The sequence below is a fragment of the Lissotriton vulgaris genome, chromosome 2_1, assembly GCF_964263255.1.
Source record: "Lissotriton vulgaris chromosome 2_1, aLisVul1.2, whole genome shotgun sequence".
In the NCBI taxonomy this organism is placed as follows: domain Eukaryota; kingdom Metazoa; phylum Chordata; class Amphibia; order Caudata; family Salamandridae; genus Lissotriton; species Lissotriton vulgaris.
This window is the reverse complement of record NC_141687.1, coordinates 163,605,736-163,633,702: the sequence shown is the minus strand read 5'-3', so window position 1 is coordinate 163,633,702 and position 27,967 is coordinate 163,605,736. Positions and strand designations below refer to the sequence as shown.

The following is a 27,967-nucleotide window of genomic DNA, read 5'->3' as shown; positions in this document are numbered from 1 at the left end:
GAGATAATGGACCCACAGCTAGTGGTACTGGTTCTGATACTTCATTTACAATAGGCTGTCCTGAAAAACCAAGGGAAACATTCTGTGAGCCTGAGAGGGGTGCCCCTGGGACTAGATTGTGACTGATAGTAGTGCGACTTGCCCCTGTGTCAATTAAAAACTTTCTGTCTTTTCCTAATACGTGACTGTGTACATAAGGACCTTCTTGATCTACAGGAATTTCAATAAGAGGCAAATCACTTTCCCTCTCTAGGCTGTTTCATGTGTATCGGGGATAATCTGGATATGCCGACTGGGCATATTGGTACATCTGTTGTGAGACTTGCCGAGTTGCGGCAATGGGCTGTGTCTGGGCATGCTGTGGCTGCGGTACTGCTACTGTCTGTACTGTATGGGACTGATCATGCATAGGCTGTGTATTCTGCATTGGCTGTTCGTTCTGTGAGGTCTGTTGATGACCCTGTTCATGTCTAGGCGGATGCGGTCTTTCTTTAGTTTTACCTGTCGCGATGTTGTGTTTCAGGACTGGACATTCATGTACGTAGTGACCTGGCTGCTTGCAATAATTACATGTCCCTTTAACGGGAGCTGCAGAATGATTGGTCTGGGCCCCACCTTTTCTATGACCGTCGGCTGGGACTGTCTGAGCTACTAACATTTTCATTTTCGTGTCTTTCATACGTTTCTGTTCCTGATCTTGTTCTTCCCTAATTCTGTTCTGGTGATATTGTAACATTTGTAACATCTGGGATGGCGTATTTGCCTGCCAAGTACTTTCAACCTTGTACACTCTATTTTTAACTAATGGTAGGGCGTTCTCGACTAGTTTTGTTACAAAAAGGTGTGGATATGACTCGCTACTAGGTTTTAGACCACTATTGATAATGAAACATTTCTCGAATCTTGAATAAAAGTCACTAGTATCTTCATCTTGTTTCTGTTTACAGGACGAGATTGCGTCCCAATCTTCCTTTCTGGTTGTCAATAATCTTGGCAAAACCTGTACTATTAAACCTGGTAATGCTTTAGTCTTATCCCCAAGGCCTAACCCTGGGATTCGTTTGCTTTCTTCGTCTTCTATTTCTGCCCATGCTATCTTGGACTCTCCCACCTCCCAATCTTTCTCCTTTAATTTCTCGTAAATGCCCGTGGGCAACAGTACTTTTAACATTTTCATAATATCATCATACGTGTAATCTCCCATCAGTAACATGTCTTTGAGCTCTCTGTGAAAACCTGCAGGGTCTTTATCATGGCACGGAACTAATTTCTTCATTTCTAACAGTTCTAACTTAGTCAGTGGTGTGTGAACATACACACGCTTCAAGCGTTGGTCCGCACCCATAACTGGGTGTACTTCTCGTAAGGGGTTCTGACTTTCAATGCCGCTACCGCATTGCATGTGGTACGTTTTTCTGTCTGGAGGCGGGGCGGGAACATATTCAGAGCTTATGAAGGTGTAATACTTACGTCGTTGTTCTAGAATTATTTGTATTAATTTGGTACTGAAACCTCTCCATCTATCCATAAGTAGTGCTTCTAATGTTTCGTGTAAGGGACCTGGATCAGAATGATGGTTTCTGAACTTGATGAGGAGGTGCTGAATCATATATTCACCTGCTATTTTCTGCTCTTCCGGGGAAAGGTTCAAGAATGTCTGCACTAACGTGTCATCATTATACATGTCTGGGTTTTCGGCCCATAATACAGCTGATCGGGCTAATTCCTGTTCATCCATAGAATTGAGTACATGGTACCCCATTCGGTCTCGAAGCCTTTTATCAGTTTCCTGGAACTGATGTTCAGAAGAATTCGGATTTGTTAACTCAGAGAGAAAGACTCTCTTGCTTTCTGGACGGACACCTTTCCTAAGGTAGGCTCCCCTACCTACATATGCTATAGTATCTGTAGACCTTCCTGGTGTTTCATGTTCTTCTTCCTCCTCGGAGGAAGCTTTATCATTCTCTTCCTGGTGTGCAGTCAATACTGCCTTTCTAATTTTCTGGGACATACTGGCTATGCAAGCCCCTTTATCATGCTTTCCTTCGGCTATATTTTGACCCCACTTGTTTAATGCGTCTAATTCACTTTGATCTGTCCCGGGCCTGTCTCGTTCTCTTATTACACAATTTATGAAAAATCGTAATATCTGTGCTTGAGTGTCAACTTTCTGTTTATGCATGGCAGCTTTGACACTGTCGGGGTCTTTCCCTGTCTGTATAAACTTATATAGTCTGTCGAGAAGTTCCTGCATTCCTACATAGCATAGCAAGCTATCGGTGGCAGATCTTAATCGTAGTGATGCTAATATCATTAAATCGTCTTTTCCGGGTACTGGATCATATCTGCAAACTGACATCTTCTCTTTAAATGCGTCAAGCCGGGATAAGTGGGGAGACTGGAAAGGATTCTGCGTGTCCCTTAAATTTAATCTGTGTGTCGGTGGCGGGGTCTGAAGACCGGCAGTCGCACCTCCTGAGGCGGATGCTTGGGCATTATCTCTCCGCGGAGTCTGTATCTGGACTTGAATTTGTCGTTTAGTAGAATCAGGTAGGATTGGTTTCGGTAGGTCAGTCTTCAGTACGGGAAGTGGCGGAGCTGGCGGAGCGGGGGAGGTCTGTTGCGGTACCGGCGGAACCGGATCTGGGGGCGTAGTGCCACCCCCATCCCTGTCAGTAGGCAGGGCACGAACAGGCAGATTGGTGTAAGCTGGTGCTACATCCTCTAAATATGAATTTAGGAATATGTCTTTAGTAGTTTTATGCATTACTTTAGTTGGAACTAATGGTGTCGGTAAGTTTTTCGGTGACTCTGATTGGGCTTCAGATGTGCCATCTGCTGCAAGATACATACCGTTTACGAGATTATTTCGGGCACGGTCTATTTGTTCTGTTTTTACTCGGATCCCTTCAGTAACTAATTCGTTTTCTTGGTCTTTTTCTGATTCTTCAAGTCTGTCTTCTCTACGGAGTGTTTTGTCAGCACGCTTACGTGATTCCTTACGCCAAAATTCTATGGCGTCTTTCTGAGATTGTCTAGCTTTCTTTTTCCATAATGCTTCTTCTACCCTCATGATGCACTCGGCATCCCATGTTCCGGTGACAGGCCATCTGTGTCTTTCGTCTAGGTGCTTGGTATAATCGGCCCATAAATCTAGATATAATATGGCATCTATGCCATGTTTCTGATACATAAAATTGCCTGGAGTGTCCCTAGGGGGGATAGGAATTTCTTCCTCCAGTAACCCTTTCCTAGTTCCTATCTGTTTTAACTTGTTGAAGAACGGCATCTTGCTTACTTATTACTGAACGCTAGATCTGTATTCCTTAATACGAGTTACAGCTAGTTGATACAAGAAACACAATAATACACATTTAAACAGTCACATTCATACCACAACATTAATCACATAAAAACATTGAAGACATAGATGACTACCCCCCTATACTGGATGTACTGCTCAACAGTACGGATACACTGGTGTAACAGTGCAGAAATTCGGAATACTTGATATACTGCTAAACAGTACAGATACACTGCCTAAAAACAGTGCAGACCGGACTTGCGTACCCAAACCCGTCTAGATACGACCCAGCAATGGTACTCACCGGGAAGCACGGAAAACAGAAGGCCTCGGAAAACTCGACTGGACTCGACTCGGTACTTCGGAAAACTTCGGAAAACTTCGGAAAACTGGTGGGCCTCTTCACACCTCGGACCTTGCTTCTTTCGGCTAGGCTCTGGTCGGGATCCTCCGCACTCCTCACCGCCTCGTCTGGGCACTGATCGCAGTCTTCGTCACCTCCGTGGGTCAGAGGGAGATGCAGGAAATCCTGCCAGTACACGTGTGTTCCATCTAACTGATGGCAGGGGACATAGTTTGCAACGCACCAACCGGCGCGTGAGGTGGGGGAGGAGTCCCTATTCGGGCGCCAAAATGACGTAAATAATTTACTCTCTTAATTTCTATGCAGGTAAGTACTTAATCAATAATAACTCAATCAGAATGAAAAAAGACAGAGTCCGTGGTGTTAGAGTTTCTAAGGGTTTTATTCCTCATAAAGGAATCAGGATATCATGTTCTGACCACCACAGGGGTGTCAGAAGGGATAGAGCGCTACATTTTTATTGACAATACATAGCTTATATACTTGATTTATACCATAAGAATCAATGTAAGAGGCGTAACAGCTGAGAGAAGACAAGATAACAGTACACACGTGGTGCTAGTACATCATCAAGAGGCGTAAACTAGGCATGAACTAGAGGTGTGTGCTAGAAACGTCACTGATAGGTGACGCAAGTGGGTGGCACCAAGGGGTGGTGCTAACAGAATGTTGCAATGTCAGCAGAAATCGGAAGCTTGGATGCGCGCGCAGCTGCATGACGTATGATTGACGGGGTGCAGGGGACTTGACATTTACACTGACGGAAAGAGACAGAAGTCTGGCATGTCAGATCAACTTGTACTTCTATCATATCTGATATCTGATGTTTAGGAACTATACTATCTGGGCGGAAAGGTCTCTAGGGCAGAAGCTATTCTATGCTAACTGTGGACGCGTGTATAAGCGCCTAAGTGTCTACATGTGAAGCGTGGGGGCACGGGGCCTTCCATGGAAGCATGGCAACAGAGGCTATGAATTACTTGCATTAAGACAGGTCGGCCCTTTGGCTCTGCAGCTGGAGAGGATGTTTACAGGATCTAGTAGGCAGGAATGCATTCTCGAGGAGCGGAACAGATAACTCGAAGGTTATAGTCAGTCTTGGCAGAAAGCAGGCTTGAGCTGAGCGCGAGGGGCCGCGCTGAAAGTAGGACAGAGTTCACGGGTACAGAGGTAGCCTGGGCAGAGTCAGGAGCCACAAAAGAGGCTCGATGGCAGAAATTCAGGGCCTGCTCTGGAGCAGGAAAAATACGAAAAGTGTACTACAAAAAGACGGTGGCATAGCATACTTAGGAACGGACTATATAATCCATTTATGGTGGATCTGAAAGAGGACATGTTAACGTTGGACGCAAATGTATTTGCGTCTTCATAGCTGGCACAGGAGGGAAGTTACATGCACTTTAAGCTAGCACATAGAGTCGGTGGGGTACGCGCTAGGGAACACAACATGACCAAAATTTAATTTTCCTCACCTGAAGAGGGACTTAGAAGTAGACATTGTAGTAGAAATAAAGTCGATTAAAGAGAAGAAATGAGCAGAGCTCAGAGGGACTCCCTATCACACGACGTGCGGTAAAAAATCTGAGAGCCTGGGTCTCTGGGGAGAGCATGCTGGTGGGAGCTGTGGCCTGATTGGCTGCAGTTTGGTCCATACATAATGACCTGGACAGGTTCTACTGTGGAAGTTTTCTTTACTGTAGCTGGGGCTACTTTACTTCCTGGTTGGGTATATTGTTATTTATTATGTACTAAGGGTATATTTTACTACTTTTTTATGTACCGTGGGCTCCCACTCCGACGACGGGGAATGATTCAGGCATGTGAATCTATGAAAGACACCCCTAATACTGGAGAACTATCATTCTTCTGGAGAACAAACAACTTTGATCTTCAGATTGCCCTGATGAGCTCCACACCCTAGAGTTGAGGAATACGCTATAACTGTGGGCAACGAAGGTGGAGGGTGAAACGGCTTCCCTTGAGACGGATTGCCAGACACACCCCATCATCAAATACCTGCTGCAGTCTCTCTGGAGATCCTGACCGATGCTTTGATATCCTCGTTGTGCTGACAAAACTGCCTGCGGAGGCATCACTGGAGGGCCCGCATTTCGGCGTGCATGGGTAACCAACAGAATGCAGGAGCAATCAGACCTAGCAAGCGCAAGACCTTCAGCACTGGAACCATAGCTCCATTCTGAAACATCAGGATCATAGCTTGATTGTCCAGAATCCTCTTAGGAGGAGGGCAGGCATGATTCACCACAGTGTCCAGTGCTGGCCCTCTGAACAGGCTGTGCTGTGAGGGCTCTAGGTGGGACTTTGGCCTGTTGATCGAAAAGCCCAGGCTGAACAGTATTCAACTGCAAGTGATACAAGTATAGAAGAGTAGAGAGGCGCACTCAATGAAGTCAGTGTTACAAAAGAGTCCATTAGCTGAGTAGTGAACTTTGAAGAACAGGAAGCGCGCACAACCAAACTTTCAGGTGAAGGGTGGTACAGTATATATGCTCAGTTACAGCCTCATTAAATAGCAATAAAGGCTTTTATGATGAGGAAGAAGAATGTGGTATCTCTCAACAAATTGTGCTTCAATTCAGAAGATGGGGGAGGCAATTACAGCATCTCAGCCACTTTCCTTATAACCAAATAGAACAACGTAACCACAGGCGAGAAATACCCTTCAAGGACAAAAACTCCCATTTCGGTGAAGAATCTATGCCACTTGCTACCGCCGGACCCTATTTCCTCATCTTCTAAACCTAGATCGCTTTCATCAAACAAGTTTTGCTCCTCCTCCAGAATCCTCTGCACTTTTCTTTGAGATCTATGCTTTAACACAGGTGTCGGTGAAGCCAGTACTGCCGTCGGTAACAACACCAGTGACTTTGGTACCTGCTTAGTGGAAGCAAGAGGTACTGGAATCAAGTGTTGGGACACTGATGCAGACCCATCTGACGTTGGATGCGACCGGTGCCAGAGACTTCTGTTGTATGTCTTCTACTGGCAACGGAGTCACCTTTCTTGGCGTCGGAGGATGCCAGGATACCTGGGCCATCGGCATAAATGGAAGGAACGCTAACTGCTGCTATTGTGCCAGAAACCACCTAACAAATAGAAAAGTGGACCCAGGGGGCCCGCAGGCGAGTCATATGGAGTCATCGCACTGCTAAAGATTTTATACGTAGCATGTAGAAAATGTGAAGGGCCGGCCTTTGGTGCCAGAAAAGAAGGTAGTCCTGCTCCTGTGGAGGATGCATCGTCCGTGGTGAAACTGGAGGGGGTACTGGATCCATCCTTGACTCCAGTTCATCACACCCAAGCGGCGCCAAAGGTCTTGGACTCGAGGGATATACCGTAACAGCTACTGGAGACGACGCAAGAGACACCTCACCTCTTTCTACATGAGTCTTAGGACAAGAACATCCGCAGGTCACCTCTTTTAGATCGAAGCCAGGAAGGATTAGTTACTTACCTGTAAACCTAGTTCTCATCCAGGGGTATACTCTTCAAAGTCATAATCTATGAATAATCCCCGCCTATGTCTGGGATCTCGGAGCATATAGAAAAAACATATATATACATATATATGCATATGTGAAAACATATACATGCAGCCTAAAATGTTCCTAACATGGCACAAATGCTGAAATTACATAGGTTTGCATTGTAGTACCCATACCTTCCTAACCCATAAGGAAAAGAGGAAGCACTAAACAGTTGTCATACAACAATGCTTTATTGCCATACAGAAAACTTGTAAATGCAGGCATTTGCCTGTAGGCTGCAGCAGAGTACTGAGAAAAAAAGAAAACGGGCATCTTGCCTTTAAGGCATTAGAGAAGGGGTACTGTGCCTTTAAGACCTGCAGGAGACCCCTTGCTCCCGTGATGCACCACAGGTGGCAGTTAGGGCCGTTCTATTTGATGGTGCATATGCACCTAAGTAGATCTGCAATCAATATACAATAACCTTAAGAGAATGCTCGTCCGGGGAGGTGGGTGGGTCGCTTATGACTTTGATGAGTATACCCCTGGATGAGAACTAGGATTACCGGTAAGTAACTAATCAGGGGATACTCATCAATAGTCATAATATATGAATAGAGTAGCAAGCTCATACCCAATGTCTCGCGGACAAGCAACAGAGCATACAGAACATGAAGTCACATCACATTCAAATTGCAATTATGCAAACACATTCCTCAAAGAGGCCTGCCGCACCTGGGCATCAGCCTGGGCATCCGAATCTAGGCAGAAATGGCATGTAAATGTATGTACTGAGCGCCATGGAGTCACCTTGCAAATCTCAGATATGGGAATGTTGCGAAGAAGAGCTGTGGTAGAAACTTTTCCTCTACTCGAGTGTGCTCGTGGTCTGCCCTGCAAAGCCTTGTTAGCTAGTAGGTAGGACAAAGCTATACACGAGACGATCCATCTAGAAATAGATCTTTTGGAAACAGCCAGCTCGGTATTTGTAGAACCATAGTTGACAAAGAGCCGGTCCGACTTCCTAAGTGGAAGGGTTCCTGCAAGGTAAAACTTCAATACCCTCCCGAGATCAAGAGAATGTAAAGATCTCTGCGGGGGAGTGGTTGGTTGAGGGAAGAATGTTGGCAGTGTGATAATCTGATTGATGTGGAAATCGGAGACCACCTTAGGCAGGAAGCTCGGATGGTTTCGTAAGCGGACGACACCCAATTGGTGACCGCTTTCTCCCAAAAATGCTGTATCAATCTGGACAAGTTTAAAGAGGACCTTTCAGCGATTGCGGACTGGAAGGCGCTAAACTGCTTGCAGTTGAACGCCAGTAAGTCCGAGATCTTATTGTTTGGGAAGGATCAGGTCCGAGCAATGTTGACCATATCGCCTTAAACCTGCCCCCCTGCCCAAGGAGACTGTGAAAAACCTGGGCGTGTGGTTTGAAAGTGGCCTGACATTTGACTCCCAATTGAAGGTAGTCACTGGGGCGTGTTTTGGGCTTCTGCGAGGCTTGAAGCCGTTGCTGGGTTTCTTTCCTCCAGAGGTGAACCAAACTATTATCCAGGATGTAATTCTATCTAGACTGTATTATGGCAACTGCCTATATTTGGGAGCCAACAAGGCCAGTGTTAAGCGTCTACACAGAGTACAGAATGCAGCAGCCCGCATTCTGGTGGCCCTCCTGAAATTCTGCTCAGTCTCACTTGTGCTTCGCAAACTTCATTGGTTGCCTGTTGAGAAGCGCATTCAATTCAAGGCGCTTTGTGTGTCGCATCGTATTCTGACGTCACAAGCGCCCTTGGGGTTGGCTAATCTATTTGAGTTCTATGTGCCATGGCGTTCTTTGAGATCAGCGGACTTAGCTCTGGTTTGTACTACCAGTGTCTGGAAAGCCAGAGCGGGTGGTCGCTCCTTCCGCAGCTTGGCTGTGCAACTCTGGAATTCGCTCCCTGTGTCCATCAGAGCCATTCAGAGCCACCTTGCCTTTCGAAAAGCAATAAAGACCTGGCTTTTCCCTGTGTAATCTTTGCTCTTTCTGGTTCTCGCGGAGGAGTCTGTGGTTGCGCTGGGACGCCCCGTCGCTGGGGCAGCTATGCGCATTACAAATCCGACAAATAATGAGTCCGCAGCACCACTCTTTTGGCGTGGAACACAGTGCAAGGCTCCTTGCAGCTCAGCGCCTGGATCTCACTCACCCTGCGGGCTGAAGTGATGGCTACTAAGAAAGCAGCCTTCCAGGTCAAATGCTGTAAATATGCCGTATGAATAGGCCCAAAAGGAGCGCCCATCAACTTGGTGAGGACAATATTAAGCTCCCAGGGAGGAGAGGGGGACCTCACTGGCGGAAAAACTTTCTTAAGCCCCTCTAGGAAATCCTGGACCACAGGCAATAGGAAGACTGAGGTCTGGGTAGGAGACTTTCTATAAGCTGTGATAGCAGCTAAATGGACCCTGATGGAAGGGTATTTCAGGCCTGACCTGGCCAAGTGCAGAAAGTATGGAAGAATCACCTGCTCCTGACCATGAGTCTGATAAAGAGTGTTGTCCTTACACCATAGGTAAAATCTCTTCCACTTGAAGCGTAAGACTTTCTGGTAGAGGGTCTCTTTGCCTCTCTAAGGATGTTCATACAGTCAGCCGATAAGTCTAGATGTCCGTACTGGACGACTTCAGGAGCCATGCAGTCAATCGGAGAGAGGGAAGGTTGGGATGAAATACTCTCCCCTCGTTCTTGGTCAGCAAGTCCGGGCAGCAGGGCAGCCTCTGGTGTGGAACCTATGACAGTTGAAGGAGATCCGGGTCCACCACTGGCGTGGCCACTCTGGCGCTATCCGGATCATTCTGGTGTTGGTCCTGTAGAACTTCTGTAAGACCGCCGGGATCAGAGGGAGTGGAGGAAAGCGTACAGCAATGTTTGCGACCAGCTAATCAAAAGTGCATTCCCCCGTGATCCCTGCTGGGGGAATCTGGACACGAGGACGGGGCGTTTAGTGTTTGCCGCGTCTGCAAACAGATCGATGTCCGGCACTCCCCATTGCCGAAAAACCTCCTGAGCGACGTCTTCGTTGAGCACCCAGGCGTTCACTTCTACGAAGTCTCTGCTGATACAGTCTGCCTGCATGATCAGGGTCCCTGGAAGATGGACTGCGACGCTTGGGAGACCCTTCGCCAACAGCCACTTACATATGGACTGGACTTCCAAAGAAAGGAATCGTGATCTGGTGCCTCCTTGCTTGTTCAGATAGAACATTGTTGTTGTATTGTCTGTCTGAATCTGAATGTCGCTGGCTTGAAAGGACGGATACAGGGACTTGAGCGCAAGATGGACCGCCCGTAGCTCCATGAAGTTGATGGGAGAACTTCTCTCTTTCTCGGACCAGAGAACTTGTACCTGAAGCTGGCCCATATGAGCTCCCCAGCCCTGCATTGAGGCATCTGTGGCCACTGTCTGTGTTGGAGGCGTCTGATGAAAAGAGACCCCATGCAGGAGTTGAGAACGTTTCATCCACCATTTGATGGAGTCCCTGGCAGCTTGATGGAGAGAGAGAGACACGATTTTCCCAACGACCTGACCTCTGTGACCATTGATCTCCGAGGGACTGTTGTAGATGCGGCATGTGAAGTCGTGTATTGGGCACAATGTGGATGCAAGAGGCCATCGATCCCAGCGGGGAAGACACTTGCCTGGCTGTGGGACGTGCAGCGTTGAGAAGAGTGTGGCACTTGAAAAGCATTGATGACAACCTCTTCTCCGAAGGACACACACTTGCCTTTGCAGAGTCAAGGGAGGCACCTAGATAGTGTATCTGTTGCGTTGGGTTGAGGACTGACTATTTGTAGTTGACTTGCAACCCCAAGGAATGCAGCAGGTTGAGACAGTACGAGATATGGCTCTGGAGTAGAGCTGGGGTGGATCTTTTCAGGAGCCAGTCGTCTAGGAAGGGATAGACTAAGATCGTCCGCTTGCGGTGGAAGGCAGCTACCACCGCCATGCACTTAGAGAATGTCCGAGGGGCGGATTTTAGTCCGAACGGAAGCACTCGGTACGGATAGTGGTGGCTAGAGACCTGAAACCTGAAAAATTTGCGATGTTTCACTGAGACAAGAAAGTGAAAGTAGGCTTCCTGCAGGTCGATGGCACACATCCAGTCTCCCTGGTGAAGGTTCGGAAAGATTTGATGCAGGGCTAGAATTCGGAATTTCTCCTTCCGTATAAACCTGTTCAGCAGGCGAAGGTCGAGGATAGGTCTGTACTCTTTGGTTACTCCTCGTTTTTGGACTAGGAAGTACCGAGAGTGTACCCCCTGGTTTCTTTGGAGAGGTGGGACCTCCTCTATGGCCCTCCTCTTGGAGAGGAGGATAGATACTTAGTCCTGTAACAGTCGACTTTGACATTGAGGAAGGAGCTTCAATTGCGGGGGCACTTGCGGAGGGGGAGACTTGAACCTTAGCAAGTAACCATGCTGCACAATATTCAGCACCCATTTGTCTTTGTTATGGTTTCTCACTCTTCCAGGTGAAAAACGATACTCCCTCTTACCGGATAGGCGAACGTGTGTGGAGGAAGCAATACCCCACTGTTTGGGAGGCTGCGCAGAGGTGTACTGTTGCTGCTTGTTAGTCCCCCTTTCTCCTCCAGAGCCCTTTTGGTGGAATTGGGACCTCTGCTGGCTCTGGGAGGACCATTGAGGGGTTTGAACCCTCTGCTGAAAAGGACGTTTGTCACCCTGTCAAAAGCGTTTTCGGAATTCCTTCCTTTTCTCCAGACCAAGAGCCTTGACAGTATCCAGCTCTGTCTTCATCTTGTTCTTTTCCTCATCGGCATGAGCCCCAAACAAGGAGGAGGCATTAAAAAAAATGGAAGGCTTAGGATCTTTTTCTGTGCATCAGATTTGAGGCCTGTGAGGCGCAGCCAGGCTGGGCGCCGTGAAGAGACGGAGAGTAGTCACGGACAGAGGACCTCATGGAGGTAGACCATGGCCTGCAACTTCTCTTATTGGGACGTTTGTGAGGAGAGGTGTGATGACCCCTGGACCATGATCGGTGCGTGGAAGGTGATATTGGTCTTCTGGGGGAGACTTGGAGGGTCTAGCAGGAGCGCTTCTATCAGGAGAGGTCCTGGAAGGCGAGTATGTGCGAGAATAGTCCGAGCCCGGACTTCTGCGGTCAGCTGTCTCGACATCTTGCAGCCAGCGAGGTGACAGACCGTAGGCCCTCTTCTCTCTAGCTCTGGGAGATTTCTCCAGTGAAATCCACACAATATGCAGTCCAGGGGATGATGATTGGGCCCCAGATGACGATCTGGACCTGGATATCGACTTACACCGGGTCTCCTCTGTGGCCGCTGCAATTTTTTCCCTCGACGTCCAATGTCTCGACGTCGATTAAGTCTGCATCACCATCGGTGTCGATCGAGGTGATCTGCTATGGGAACCCCGCCCCGCTGTGGATGTTGGTCTCGACGTCGATCGCCTACGGCAATGCAGAGACCTTCGCGTCGAGCTTCAACGTCGGCTTGGGGACCTTGACGTCGATCTCCCATGACATCGTGTTGTCATTGATCTTCTCAACGTCGAGTGTTGGGACCTCGACGAGGCCGTCCACGTTGACAAGCCCACTTGCGGCGAGATGTTCGCCGTCGTGACTCTCTACACTAACCCCCTCAAGGGTGGCGGAGAGTTCCCGACGTCGACGGAAGCCTCGACTACATTTTTTCGGGTCTCTCAGGACCCACAGCCTTTGAGCCGGAGGTGCTGAGCCTCGACGCCGACATACTTGCATGCCACGGAGAATCTCGACCTTGAGATGGCGATCAGTCCCTCGAAGCTGAAGAGTGTCTGGGCCTATTCGACGGCGACTTTGACGTCGTATCTCCTGTCACCTTCTCTTTTCTGGACTCAGGAGAGGTGGTATGTCGCCGTTTTCGGTGTTGCTTGCTTGAAGAAGGTGGTCTGAAGTCTCCATGGTCACCTCCTTGATGGCTTCTGTCCTTCTCCAGCTGGGCATGAAGTTTAATGCGTTTCCTGTCACGCAGAGTCCGCCTGGAAAAGTTCTGCCAATGGTAACACTGGTCAGGATTGTGTGAGGATGGAAGACACACAATACACACAGAGTGTGGATCTGCCAGTGCCATCTTCTTGCCACAGGAATGACATTTCCTAAATAAGGCAGGCATTCTGACTGGAAACATTTATGGTAAAACCAAAAAAACGGTAGAATAAGCCTTTAGAAGTCAGAAAATGTCAACTTTTCTGAGAGAAATCTCAAAGGAATCACGTTCAGTCAAAAAACTCAAGAGCTCAAGCTCCAGGATCCTCATAGAAGGAGCCGGAACAAAGAACTGACCTAACTGCCAACTGTGGTGCATCATGGGAGCAAGGGCTCTCCAGCAGGCACGGTACCCCTACTCTAATGCCTTAAAGGCAAGGTGTCTGTTTTCTTTGTTCTTAGTACTCTGCTGCTGCCTACAGGCAAATGCCTGCAATTACAAGTTTTCTGTATGGCAATAAAGCATGTTGTATGACAACTGTTTCGCGCTTTCTCTTTTCCTTATGGTTAGGAAGGTATGGGTACTACAATGCAAGCCTATGTAATTTCAGCATTTTTGCATGGTGGGAACATTTTAGGCTGCATGTCTATGTTTTCACGTATGCATATATATATTTTTTTTCTATGTGCTCCGGAATCCCGCACATGGGCGGGGATTATTCATAGATTATGAGTATTGATGAGTATCCCCTGGATGAGAACTATCAAACCACTTCTTTTTATGCTTCCTTTTGACCCCGAAGAACGGGGAGACAGCGACTCCAACCGAGGACAAGACTGCCAACGTCCTTTCTTCTTCTTCATTGCCTTGGCCATTAAGAGTTTTGCATCCCTCTCGCTCCGCGCAATTGGATTCACCTTCTGACAAACAGGTGTTAATGTTGTGGTCCGAACTAAGAGCCTGATTATAAATTTGGGGGGCTGATGGGCAGCGAAACCAACAGTAGCCGCACCGGTGGTCCAACTGCACTATTATGAGTTGGGCGAATGGACTGCCATGGGACCGCTGCTACCGCCAGGGATCCACGATCTCTTGCCGTCTTGCAGTGGTCTGAGGTCTGCAATATGCTGGGGAGGGTGCCGCTGCGCCACCGCCAAGCAAATTACAGGATCCCGCACCACTACAGTTTTTCATGCCATTGAGCCTGCAATTAAAAGTGTGGCAGTGAGGAAACTAAGGGGGGGGAGGAGGGGGCCTACAGGGCGACCTGTTGCCTCAGGGCCTTGGAGATGCATGCAGGGGAGCACATGGTGTACCCCTCTGTATGCATGCACCCACAGTTCCAGCACGGTATCGACTGTAAAGGAAATTGCTTTGGCATTCCCACTGCAGTGCCTTTCCAAGGCTCACCACCATGGACGGCCAAAGCACCACCCGGAAGGCCAGGAGAAACTCCTAATCTGGCAGATGGACGGCGGATGAGTTTGGCTGATGTGACGGACCGCTCCCACACCGGCAAACTTGTAATCAGGCACCAAGGCACCAAAGACAATCTTCATGAGTATCAATAATTAACATCTAACCCTTACATTCCCTTCAGGGCTTGAACCCAGACTTCCTTGGAGGTGAAATTTTTTCTGCAACAATGTTGTGATTTTCTGGTCACAAAACTCCTACATTGTGAAGAGCCTAGAGAAAAAAAAAATATGCGTTCAAGGCATGGAAAAAAGGGAACTGACGTCAGCATGCCGATGAGGGCCTCGTAGGACTCTGATGGGGTTATGTGGAGTTGCATATGAAGCCATGGCATTATGACGTCCTCGTCGACATGGGAGGGCTGGAAAGAAATGTTTCCGTGAAATGCTAGAGCATTCAGATAGTCAAAAATTGGGGATTCCATAGGTAGATGTATCCATCAGAAATATATGTATTACTAGGAAAGCCAGGTCTCACAAAACATTTCAACAAAGCAGATATGCTTCCAGTTGTTGAAAGCTGCTGATACACATACTTTCCATCCTGTCACATCAACCCACTTACTTTCTCTCTTGGGTGGTACCTAAGTGTGTCTTTTTTTCACAAGCAACACTATAACAAAATTAGGTTTTGGCTCCTATCTGATGTGCATTAGGTCCTGATGCACAAGTTACTTACCTTCGGTAACGATATATCTGTAAGAAACAGTAGTTAGTGTTAGATTCCTTACCTAAGAATATCCCCAGGCGTCAGACTGGATCCGGAAAGTTTTGCGTAGCAGTACTCCTGCGCGTCAGTAGGCGATGTCTGCGGCTTTGCGTCCGTCGTCGGTGTCGTGATCATCGGGATGACGTTGGAGTACTTAGACGCCGCCCTTGCACGCTGACGTCAGTTCTTGTACATAGCTTTCCACGCTAGGAACGCAGAGCCATGCCAGATACCAACACTGGTGCCATGAAACTAGGGCCCTCAAAGGGAAAACCCTTAACCCTAGATTTCGGTTCACAGAACGGGGAGGATGGGTGGAGCGGTAAGGATCTAACAATAACTACTGTTTCTTACAGATATATCGTTACCGAAGGTAAGTAACTTGTGCATCAGAAAGAAACAGGTTAGTGTTAGATTCCTTACCTTAGAATATATACCCCAGCAATAACAACCCCGGTGGTGGGTCTGCGAATCAAGATCACACCAGAAAGTCCTGGAGAACGGAACGGCGAAAAAGCCATCTCTCTGGACTTGGCTGTCCAGGTAATAGTGTCTAGCAAACGTGTGCAGCGAGGCCCACGTAGCTGTGTGACATATGTCCTGCAAGGGGACTCCCGACCCAGGGCAGTTATAGCCGCCGTGGCCCAAGTGGAATGGGCCCTCAGCCCAACAGGAGGCTCCTTTCTAGTCAAAGAGTAACAGACCTTCATGCACAACACAACCCACCGAGAAATGGTTCGTTCGCGCCCACGTAAACAACAAAGAGCTGGTCGTCCACCCGGAACTGGCATCTGCGATCTAGGTAGAATGAGAGCGCACGTTTTGGGTCCAGACGGTGGAGCCTCTCTTCCTCCTTCGAAGGATGCAGAGGCAGAAAGAGCTGGGCAAGGGGATAGACTGCCCGATGTGAAAGGCTGTGACAACCGTGGGCAGGAAAGAAGGACGAGCCTTGAGAACAACTTTGTCCAGATGGACAGAGAGGAAAGGAGGTTTAGAAGATAGAGCCTGGAGCTCACTCACTCTCCTGGCAGAGGTGATGACAACCAGGAATGCAGTTTTAAGAGTCGGAAGACGAAGAGGACAGTTATGAAGTGGCTCAAAGGGAGCGCACATCAGATATGTCAGAACAAGATTCAAGTCCCACTGAGGCATCACGAAGGGAACAGGAGAAAACTTGTGTGTGGTGCAAGAATCTATTTACAACAGGAGAATTGAAAAGAGAAGGCTGATCAGGAAGCCTTAAGAGGACTGAAATGGTAGAGAGGTAGCCCTTAAGAGTGCCCAGAGCAGAGCCCTGCTGGGCGAGAGACAGAAGGAAGAGAAAAACCTCTATAAGGAGGGCAGAAAGTGGATGCACAGCCTTTGCCACAAATGTATTCCACCTGCAGGCGTATACCGTCTTTGTGGAGGGACGCCTGGCTGCCAGAATCACATCACAGACTTCAGGAGGCAAGTCAAATGGCATCAACTGCCGCCCCTCAATCTCCACGCATGTAGGTGAAGACTGGACAGGTTCGGGTGAAGGACCGTCCCCTGCTGCTGCGACCGAAGGTCCTCTTGAAGAGGCAGACGAATCGGGGGATCGACTGACATGCCGAGTAGGTCGGGATACCAGTATCTTCGTGCCCAGTCTGGAGCCACAAGAATGACTTGGGCCCGGTCTCGTCGGATCTTCTTCAGCATTCTGGGCAGAAGTGGTATAGGCGGAAAGGCGTACAACAGACCGCAGTTCCACTCGCGACTAACAGCATCGCCGAGCGAGTGCCGCATTGGAAATTCCAAAGCGCAGAAGTGATGACATTGCGCGTTCTCTTCGGTGGCGGATAGAGCTAACCAAGGCTCTCCCCATCATCCGAGTTCAGATGCCATTCGTGATCTATCATGCACCGGCGGCTGGGTTCGTCCGCCCTGGCGTTCAGAGAACCCGGCAGGTGTTGAACCACCAGGGTGATGCCCTGGTGTTCCAGCCACGTCCAGAGACGCAGAGCCTCCTGACAAAGGGTTCACAACCACACCCGCCCTGTTTGTTGCAGTACCACATGGCAGTGGTGTTGTCCATGAACATCTGCACTACACTTCCCCGGACAGAGGGAAGGAATGCCTTTAGTGCAAGACGGATCGCCCGCAGCTCCAGAAGGTTGATATGGAGCCAGGACTCCGCCGGAGACCCGAGTCCTCTGATCTCCCTCTCTCCCATGTGGCCCCCCCATCCAAGGAGGGATGCATCTGTCACCACTATGTGCTCCGGTTGGGGAAGGGAGAGAGAGCTGCCGCTGAGATCAGGACGTTGCCCTGTTGCTGGGCCCACTGAAACTTCAGGTCCCACTGCAGAGCCCACATCCGCCACCTGGCATGATGCACCAGTAGGATGCAGGAGGCCATCAGCCCCAGGAGCCGCAGCGTCAACCTGACCGAGACTCCGGATAAAGGCAGAAAGATAGGAATCAGAGCCTGAATATCCCAAACCCGCTGCTCGGCAGGATAAACGCGAAACTGCGCCGAGTCCAGAACCGCTCCGATAAAGAGGAGCTGCTGAGAGGGGCACAGATAAGACTTCGGCACGTTGATTGAGAACCCCAGCTGGTACAGGAGGTCGGCCATAGTCTGGAGGTGGGAGACGACTGTTTGGGGCGAGCCCGCCTTCAACAACCAATCGTCGAGATAGGGGAAGACTGAAACCCCTGATCTGCGCAGATGAGCTGCAACCACCGCAATCACTTAAACACCCATGGGTCGCTGATAAGGCCGAAGGGGAGCACGGTAAACTGAATGTGCTCGTGGCCCACCCTGAACCGCAGGTAACGTCGGTGAGCCGGCAGGACGGGGATGTAAAAATATGCATCCTGCAAGTCCAACGCCACCATCCAGTCTTCCGGGTCCAGGGCAGCCAGCACTTGAGCCAAAGTCAGCATCTTGAACTTCTCCTTCCGGAGGAAGCCGTTGACGCTCCGGAGGTCCAAGATAGGGCGTAGGCCTCCTTTGCCCTTCTTGGGTACCAGAAAGTAGTGGGAATAGCAACCATGTCCTACTGCGGCAGCACTCCAGCAACCGTATCCCACAGAGAGTTGGTGTAACAGCCCAAAAGGCAGGCGGTGTTGACAGACAGCAGCCCCAAACTTAGGGAGACCAGTTTCTTGCCAAACTGATCGTACCTTTGTGATTCCCGATCCGGGGGAGAGGTGAGGAATGCGGACTGGGAGGAAGAGGCCTGGATCACCAAGCTCTCAGGGGTGGGGTGAACGCACAGGAAGCTGGGGTCGCCCAGAGCTCCGGGCGGTGGCGTCGAGCCACGTTCCGATCTACAGGGAGGCCTGTAGAGGGCTCGGACCAGGTGCCCAGCAGAACGTCGGTGAGGGCTTCATTAAACTGCAGGAGAGGCTCAGAGGGGCATGCCTGCGGTTTGAGCACCTCAGTGAGGAGGTTAGTCCTCACGGCCGCGACAGGGAGCTCAATAGCCAAGGCCTTGGCTGCCCTAGTCAACACCACGCTGTAAGCAGCCCCCTCCTCCGTAGCCACAGTAGGAGGGGAGACGAATCCAGTGTTGGGAGAAGTGTCCAGACCACTGGCATCTCCCAGCTCATCTGCCCAGTCCTGGGTCGACTGGCACTGCAGTGCCAGAGGGTCTTCAGACCCCTCCTAGTTCTCGTCATCCATCTCCTGATAGTCAGGGAAAAATATGGAGCCGGGTCGTCGGTGAAGGGCTCACTGATCGGCGTCGAAGACGGCACCGGGTGGCGCCGGTCCGACGCCGGATCCGGAACCGGGGACGGTGTCAAGAGCGACACCCTTGGAGATGGCGCCAGCGGAGGGGTCGTAAGGTCGACTGGCGACGTCACGTATCAAGGCCTGGATCCTCCGGAACCCTGCGCCGGAGCCGCCGGCCCGCTAGGGCTCCCAGACGGTCCTGCGGGGTCTGAAGACGCCTCAGCAGGGTCCGACAGAGGGAAGCGGGCCCTCATGGCCGTGAGGAACGCACTGATCTCCTCCGGCGTCGCGTGCAGCCCAGGGACCGGCTGGTATGGAGCTGGATGCGGCACTTGCGGCGGAGCCACCTTGGCGTTGTCGCCCGAACCCCCGGCCGCATCGTGCGAACGTCGGGGGGAGTCGGAAAAGCGATGACGCCTCATCAACTTATTTTTCGAATGCCTCGACTTAACTGAGGACTTCGAGACCCACAGGCTGCATTGTAAAGCAATATCACAGAAAATGAAACCATTTTCAACAAAAACTGGCACTGTGCCTTTAAGGCAGCCAAGACCCCTGGCTTCCCATCATACCTCAGGGGTGACAGTTAGGTCTGTTGTTCTTTGCATAACCCTGAAGACAGGGCTCAACAAGAAACTAGAAAACCATTGATCATATCTCATTTGCCTGGGGAGGAGGGTGGGTTGCTTATGACTTTGAGGAGGATACCCCTGGAAGAAAACTAGGATTACAGGTAAGTAACTTATCCTTCTCTTCCAGGGGATCCTCATCAATAGTCATAAGCACTGAATAAAATTGCAAGCCCAACCAACCACCTGCAGGCAAATGAGAAGAAAACATGACCCAAACAACACCATTGGAACAGCCGAACTCAGCTGTTAAAACAGATTCCGCAAGGAGGCCTGGCCTACTTGGGTATCCGCTCTGGTGTCTGAATCTATACAGTAATGCCTGGTAAATGTATGGACGGACCTCCAGGTCACCGCCTTACAAATCTCAGACATAGGCACATTATTCAGAAAAGCTGTAGGGACCGCTTTCCCTCTGGTAGAATGTGCCTTGGGAGAAAGCCCCAGGGTCTTCTGCGCCAATTGATAAGCCAGCTTAATACAAGAAACTATCCACATTGAGATAGAACGTTTCGAGGCTGCATAACCTGGTCTGATCGGTCCATAGTTGACAAATAGCTGATCAGACGAACGTACAGACTTGGACTTAACAAGATAAAATTTCAGAACTCTTTCCAATGCCCTCTCAGCTGGAGTGGAGGGATTGGGAAAAAAGGTGGGTAGAGAGATGGTCTGATTTACATGAAAATCTGACACCGCCTTAGGTAGAAAAGAAGGATGTGTCCTCAACACTACCCTATTCAGTTGGAACACTGTGTAAGGCCCTTTGGCACAGAGAGCTTGAATTTAACTCACCCTGCGAGCTGACGTGATTGCTACCAAAAAAGCAGGCTTCCACGAAATATGCTGCAAAGTTGCTTTATGAATGGGTTCAAAAGGTGGACCCATCAATTTTGATAGCACCAGGTTAAACTCCCAGGGAGGTGATGGAGGTCGCACTGGGGGATAAACCCTTTTCAACCCCTGCAGAAAATCCTCGACAGCTTGCAACTGGAAAAAAGACGGTTAGGAAGGTGATCGCCTATAAGCTGTTATAGCAGCCAAATGCACATTAACAGAATTAAACTTCAACCCTGCTTTAGCCAGATACAATAAATAAGGAAGAATTACTTTCTCCTGACCCTTGATAGGATGACAGTCGTTCTGCATACACCACATATAGGAGCGCTTCCACTTGCATGCATAGGAATGTCTTGTGGAAGGACACCGTGCCTCTTTCAATATGGACATGCAGTCTTGCGGCAGTCCTAGATGGGCGTATTGTATGACCTCAGGAGCCAGGCTGCCAAGCTCAGTGACGGAACTTTGGGATGATGAATCCTACCGTTCATCTTGGATAGCAGGTCCGGCCTGCATGGCAGACTCCTGTGCAGGGTCACTGACAGATGGAAACGGTCCGTGTTCCACCATTGTCTCGGTCACTCGGGTGCAATGAGGATCATCGTTGTGCACGAGTTCGACAGCTTGCTCACCACCTTTGGGATTAGCGGAAGGGGTGGAAAGGCGTACACAAATTCCCCTGACCAGTCTATCAAAAGGGCGGTAGAATCTTAAGGCAAAGTCTCGGCATTTGGTGTATTCGTCGTCTGCGAAGAGATCTATGGTGGGACGACCCCAAGACTGGAAGATTACTTTGACTACCTGGTTGTTGAGAACCCAGTCCTCTCTGTCTTCGAAATGCCGGCTTAGAGCGTCCGCCCTCACATTCTGTTTTCCTGGGAGGTGGACTGCTGTGATTGACAGATTGCGAGCCAAAAGCCAATGCCAAATGTTTTGGGCCTCCAACGACAGAATCCGTGAGCGCGTTCCTCCCTGCTTGTTCAGGTAGTACATTGTGGTGGTGATGTCCGTCTGTACTAACACTGAAGAGCCCTGAATTGAGGGGAGGAACGCTTTGAGGGCTAAGTGGACTGAACTCAACTCCAGCATGTTGATTTGGTAAGTACTATCCTTGGGGGACCACATACCTTGCATCTGGAGACAACCCATGTGTGCTCCTCCTCCTTGCAAAGATGCGTCTGTGATTAACGTCTGTGCAGGAGGAGATTGATGGAACAGAATTCCGACCTGCATATTTTTCTTCTTTGTCCACCAAGGAATGGATGCTCGCGCTGCGTCTGACAGTGTGATTTTGTCGTCCTAGCGTGCTTATTGCTGGTCCCACTTGTCCTCCAGATCCTGCTGAAGAGGACGCATTCGGCTGAAGAGGACGCATTCGTAGTCTGGCATTCGGGACCAGGAAAATGCAGGATGCCATCGACCCTAGCAGGGAAGCAATCCTTCGCACCTTTAGGTCCTTGCTGGGAAGCACCAGTTGACATTTCTGAGCTATGGAACACGGTCTCTCCTCCGAAGGAAACACTTTTCCTACCTCGGAGTCTAGCAGAGCTCCTAGGAAATGTATCCTCTGCGTAGGCTGTGAGATTGACTTGTTGAAGTTGACATGCAGTCCCAACCGGTGGCAGAGGTCGATGCAGCTCAGAAATTGATTTCTTGCACTGTCTGGGGAAAACCTTTCAACAGCCAGTCGTCCAGGTATGGGTACACGAAGACACCCCTGCGGCGTAGGGCGGCCGCCACCACTGAGATGCACTTCGTGAACACTCGGGGTGCTGACTTCAACCAGAACGGGAGGACGTTGAACTGGTAGTGAGAGGTCCCCACCCGGAACCGGAGGAATCTTCTGTGAGCTATGGGCACATGAAAATATGCATCTTTTAGGTCCAGCGAACACATCCAATCTCTCCTCCTGAGATGTGGATATATTTGATGAAGCGCCAACATGCGAAATCTTTCTTTCTTGACATACAGATTGAGTGTTCTCAAGTCCAGAATGGGTCTGTATTCTGCCTTCTGGCCCTTTTTCCTGACTAGAAAGCAACGGGAATACACTCCTTTCCCCCTTAGAGAGATTGGCACCCTCTCGATGGCTGACTTTTCGAGCAGGATAGCCACTTCCTATTTCAGAAGGCTCACAGCTGATGGCTTGATCTTGGCGTTGGAGGAACGGGTGAAGGCAGATGTTGGAAACGGATGTATGACATTACAACGCATGCTTTTACCACGCACGCTTTTACATCGCAACTTTTACAACGCATGCCTTTACAACGCATAGTGTTGAGGGGTGCTGGATAATGAATAGTTTAATTTACTATTCCAACTCCAGTCCCCGTGGATAGTAGGGAAGGTGTTGGATAGTAAATTAAATCTATTCCCTATCCTAGAGCGCCCCCCAGCGCAATGCGTTGTAATGGTTTGCGTTGTAAAAGTTGCGATGTAAAAGCACTGTGTGGTAAAAGTTGCGTTGTAAAGGATGTTTCCCGTTGTACAGTATCCATTCTGAAGTGTAGCTAACACCCAGTGATCTATTGTAATGGTATGCCACTCTTCCATACGATGCACAATGCTTCCCCCCACTGGAGTAGTTAACGGCGCTGGAGGAAGGAAGAACTCATTGCTTGGATTGGGCTTTGTTGGAATTGTTGCCCTGGCGTTGATTTCCACCGCCTCTGGAATTACACTTGCCTCTATATTGAGACTTCTGCTGCCCCTGTTGGCACTGACCCTTCTGCCACTGAGGGGTTTGAACTCTCTGCTTGGAAGAGCCTTTGTTGTAGTGGCAAAACTTCCGTCAAAACTTTTTTTTTCAAGCCCCACGGCTTTAAGAGGGTCTAATTCTGCTTTCATCCGCTGCATCTCTTCATCGGTACTTGCCCCAACCCCAAACAATGATGTTCCTGAAAACTGCAAGTTCAAGATCCGGGATTGAGCTTCTGGTTTCAATGCAGTAAGACGAAGCCAGGAAGACCTGCTTGCACACACTCTGTGAGCATAGCCATGCGCTGAGAGGGTCGCACCGTCCGCTGCAGCGCTGATGATTTGGTTGGAGACTTGACTGCCCTCCAATAGAACCTCCTCAAAGTCTTTTCTATCCTCTTGCAGAAATTTTTCGATGAATCGCTGTCGAGAATCCCAGAGGGACCTCTAATAGCGGCCCAAAAGCACTTCAGCATTGGAAACTTTCAGGAGTGAGGCTGAGGTGTTGCAGACTCTTCTTCCCCATGAATCCTACAACTCGCTCTCCTTATCAGGAGGTACTGTGGAAGAGGAAACTACAGCATGGAATTTTCTCGCCGCTGCGATGATGACCGAGCCTGGTGGCGGATCGGCTCTGAGGAAGAGAGGATCCTCCTCTGGCGAGCGGTATTTCTTTAGAATCCTCGCTGGAGCGGCACTTATTGTTGCTGGCGTGAGGAACACCTCCATAACCGGTTCTATAATTCCCGGAACCAAAGGTATCAGAAGTTTGGGCGCAGACCTGTGGCGCAAAGTCTCGAAAATAACTGAGGTTTTGGTCTGGTGCATTGTCATGGGACTCCCAGCTTAAGAGCCCCTCTGCCCAAGATGTCTTGGAAGGTAAAGATGTCATCCACGGGTGATATCCTGAATGGAGGCCTGTCCATCAAGGTCAGAGAATAATCCCTGTGAGACCAAGTAGGGGAAGAGGAAGAAGTGGGAGATCTGTGTTCCCTTCTTCTGCTCCGAGACCTGGACCTCCGTCTGCTGGAGCGCACCGGGTGCGCGATCGTTCTCTGGGCCTGGACACTGGTCTGTCTCGATCTGCTGCCAGCCTGCCCGTTGTTTCCTTGTCTGGCGCCCAGCGATGGAGAGGCCTGTACCATCTTGGTGATAACATGATGGGTGGCGACTTCTGAGTATCTCTCTTCACAGGCCAACTTGTTGGCGGGGGTGATCTTGTCTGCTCATGCAGCGAACGAGCAGGAGAATGCCTGGACCTCTCAATGTCGGATGAATATATCACCACATCTGGAGATCTATTCCGGTGAGAAGAGTGAGAGCCTGACGAAGATGAAAGACTCACTGGAGGCAAATTCTCTATGGAGAGGCTTCTAGAGCAGGATCTTGAGCCACTCCGTGGTGCCTGATCCGCTGGACCCCTCTTCTTTTTAGCAGGAGGACTCTTGCTCCCAGGAGAATGTCAGTAGGTCTAGAGTGCCTCCCTGAGGTCATCTCTCCCTCTGCCGCCAACGCAGACTGTGGAGATTTCTGCTGCAACGACGGACTGCGACCTGGTGACGGAGATGGCAAACTCGACATCGTAGCTTTCTTGATCGACGTGGACCTGGGCAGGATTGGCCTCAACACCAATGATGGAAGCTGCACCGAGGCTAGTTTAACCTCTCCTTGCGGAGATCTATGGCTCGAAGTCGAACGCCTCTGGGGTTCAGATGGAGAGACTTGCCTCTACGTCGGACTTCGACGTTGAGAAGTCGACGACAACCGACTCGCCGTCGAGAGTTGATGCTTTGACGCCGATGGAGGGTGCTTCGACGTCCACTGCCTAGACATCGGGTGCCAGTGATGATGCGTTGACGGAGTGTGCCTCGACGTCGAACGCTTATGACTAGGCGTCGACGGAGGAAGCTTTGCCATCGAAGGCCTGTAATGTTGCGTGACGACGCCTGTCTCGACGTTGAGCTCCTATGCGGCAACAGAGACCTTTCCCTCGACGCCAAACGTTGCTCAGTTGACGTCAGCGCAGGCACTTTGGACCTTGACACTGAAGTCTTCATCGCCGAAGGAAGATGACTCGTCTTTGACGCCGTCTTCGTCGTCGCTGGATGCTTCGACGCCGAAGGTGAACAAGTCGGGACTGCTCTCGATGTCGATCGCGTCCTTCGTTGTTTCTATCTCTTAGGAGACCTACCTCTTTCAGAGAGGCCATAGATCCTTATCCTCGCTCTATCCTTGAGGGTTCTCTTAGAAAGATTCTTGCAGTGTTCACAATTGTCTGCAGAATGTGTCTCAGGGAGACAGAGGATACACACAGGGTGTGTATCCGCCCTGGCCTTCTTCTTCCCACAGAAAGGGCAGGTGTCAAAAAGAGAAGGCATTTTTGACAGAAAAACTCCTTTTTTTAAACTCAAAAAAGGCAGCACTAACACTCTAAGCCTAAAAGACGTCGTAAAATTTGAAGAAAATCACTAGTATTTTTTGACAGAAAGTCAAAAAGAGTGGGAGCTGTTAAACCAGGGTCCTGACTGAAGGAGCCGGAAAGAACAACCGACCTAACTGTCACCCCTGAGGCATGTTGGGAAGCCAGGGGTCATGGCTGCCTTAAAGGCACGGTGCCAGTTTTTGTTGAAAATTGATTCATTTTCTGTGATATTGCTTTACAATGCAGCCTGTGGGCTAACAATGTCTATTTATTAACAATTTTCAGAATTTATGAGTGTTTTGCTCATTAAAACACAGAGTTCAAGGGCTATTTGACCTAATGTGTTTTTTATTTCATTGCAAATTCAGTGCATGTATGAGTATTTACATTGTTTAGCCTCATTTTTGGGGCTGCATTGGTGTGAGAAAAAATGATATATGTGCATACATATATGTGGAGCTATTTATATGTGATTTTATTTACATATAAATACGAGGGTTGGATATTCAGTGCTTATGACTTTGATGAGGATCCCCTGGAAGAGTATTGAGTGATTTCCTGCAAAATTAGCTGGACAAAGTTAGTAAACTGGAGGTACCATGGTTGTGTAAGACCAGAGATTTAAAAGAAAACCACAATTGTAGTGAAACTGGTACTTCAACGAACGGTAATGAGCAATAAGAAGACTTAAAGGTCTGGGTTTGTGTTTCAAGTAAAACATAATTCTGTTGGAGCATGAAGAAGTGCTTTGTCTGTAAAGTAAAGCACCACTTACAAACAATGTTATTGAAGATGACAAGCGTTCAACAAACAACGAAAGACAGTAAAGTGCATGTCTTAAACATGCAATTATGATCTATAGGAATAACTGTTGTAATGCTATAGATGTTGCAAAAGCAGAGCAGACCTGAAGGAGGGCACTGATCTATACAGGTAGTAAATACTTTCCTGCAATCCTCCCAACAAAACTGGCCTCGGAAACGGTTTTGTAAACTACAAATAAAGAAAACAACTGAAACTATGTTCTTGTAATTAGGTTTAAGGAATTGAATTTACAAAGCACAAAGCCCCAAAAGGTGAGGATATGGTTGAAATAGAAGTAAAGATTAAGGGTGTTAGTTTATCAGTACCTGCATACAATCCAAGGTATTCTGTGAGCATAGAAAAGCAAACAAAACATTTGTGAATATCACCCTTTAACATGCTTTTAAACGAATACAATGGGTTTAGAAGTAAAGGAAAAGTCCATAACAACCAGTAACATTAAGTCTTACTAATGAGTTACAATGTAAAAGTTTATTTGGTGACTGCTTCACGTGGCATACTTGATCTCTGGAAAGTCACTACTATCTACTATTCTATCCTCTAAACAAGTACACCCATTTTCATATTCACACTTGCACAATCTCCATTTTCTCGTTTATTTAACAGTGATCCAGCTAGATTTCCAAGGACTCAACTGGCAACTGACTATGAAAACCTGTCAGACTAATACATAATGTAATCGAGCCCTTACTTTTACTAAAGAAAAAGTTACTTTCCTTTCTGGTTGATACTCCAGCTACTTGCAGATTCCTCATCATTTGAATCCCCCGCGCAGACTGAATCCAGAAACATTTCACAGCTCTACCATGCTGATAATGGAGGCAACATCATGGTGATATCTACAGAGCCATAAAGTGCCCCACCAGCATTGCAATGTCTGTTTTCTATGTATTTGTTCTGCGCTAAGAAGGCGGTATGATGAGAACAACATCAATAAATTAAGGGTGCAGTCCATTAAATACTTAGACTCTTGTTTATGCAACTACAGAAAGAATAAGACCATTGAGACCTTATGAATTGGCTAATGACCATTATTCAAGAAAGGGAGTAGGGAGGGATAAGTGAGGAATCTGAAGGTAGCTAAAGCATCCAAATGAAAGATGATTACTAAACATAACTTTTTCTTCTGAAGGATATTTGTACCGAGAATTCTCTCCCCTTTTGAATAGATTCCAAAGAAATATGTTACTTCTACATGGGGCTTGAAATGAGGTGTATACCAGGAGGTCCTGAAAAAGTGAACGGGCAAAACAGTCATCCAATCTCACTTTGCAAAAGTGTGAAGGTACGCCCATGTTGCTTCCCAGCAGATATCAAGTGCAGGGTTTCCTCTGGCCAATACAGAGGTGGAAAAGTTATCCCTGGCGGGATGAGCCCTGTCTCCCACCAGAGAATCTTAATGGGAAAAATCTTAGCACAACTCAATGCATAGAATAAACTACTTAGATTGTGTACTCTTCTGTTCAGTGTTTTACATTTTCTATTTGCTGTATGCCCAATGAAAAGCAGATCTTCCGTTCCAAAGT

At 48.7% G+C, this 27,967-nt stretch overlaps 1 protein-coding gene across 1 annotated transcript in view; it reads right to left on the bottom strand.

Moving 5' to 3' along the window:
• The window catches only part of TSPOAP1 (TSPO associated protein 1), a 2,768,302-nt gene that overhangs the window by 1,490,727 nt on the left and 1,249,608 nt on the right, over positions 1 to 27,967 (bottom strand). The window contains exon 21 of the mRNA XM_086954028.1: positions 26,747 to 26,767. Coding sequence (XP_086810154.1) covers positions 26,747 to 26,767 — 21 coding nt within the window. The remainder of the gene's footprint in view (positions 1 to 26,746; positions 26,768 to 27,967) is intronic.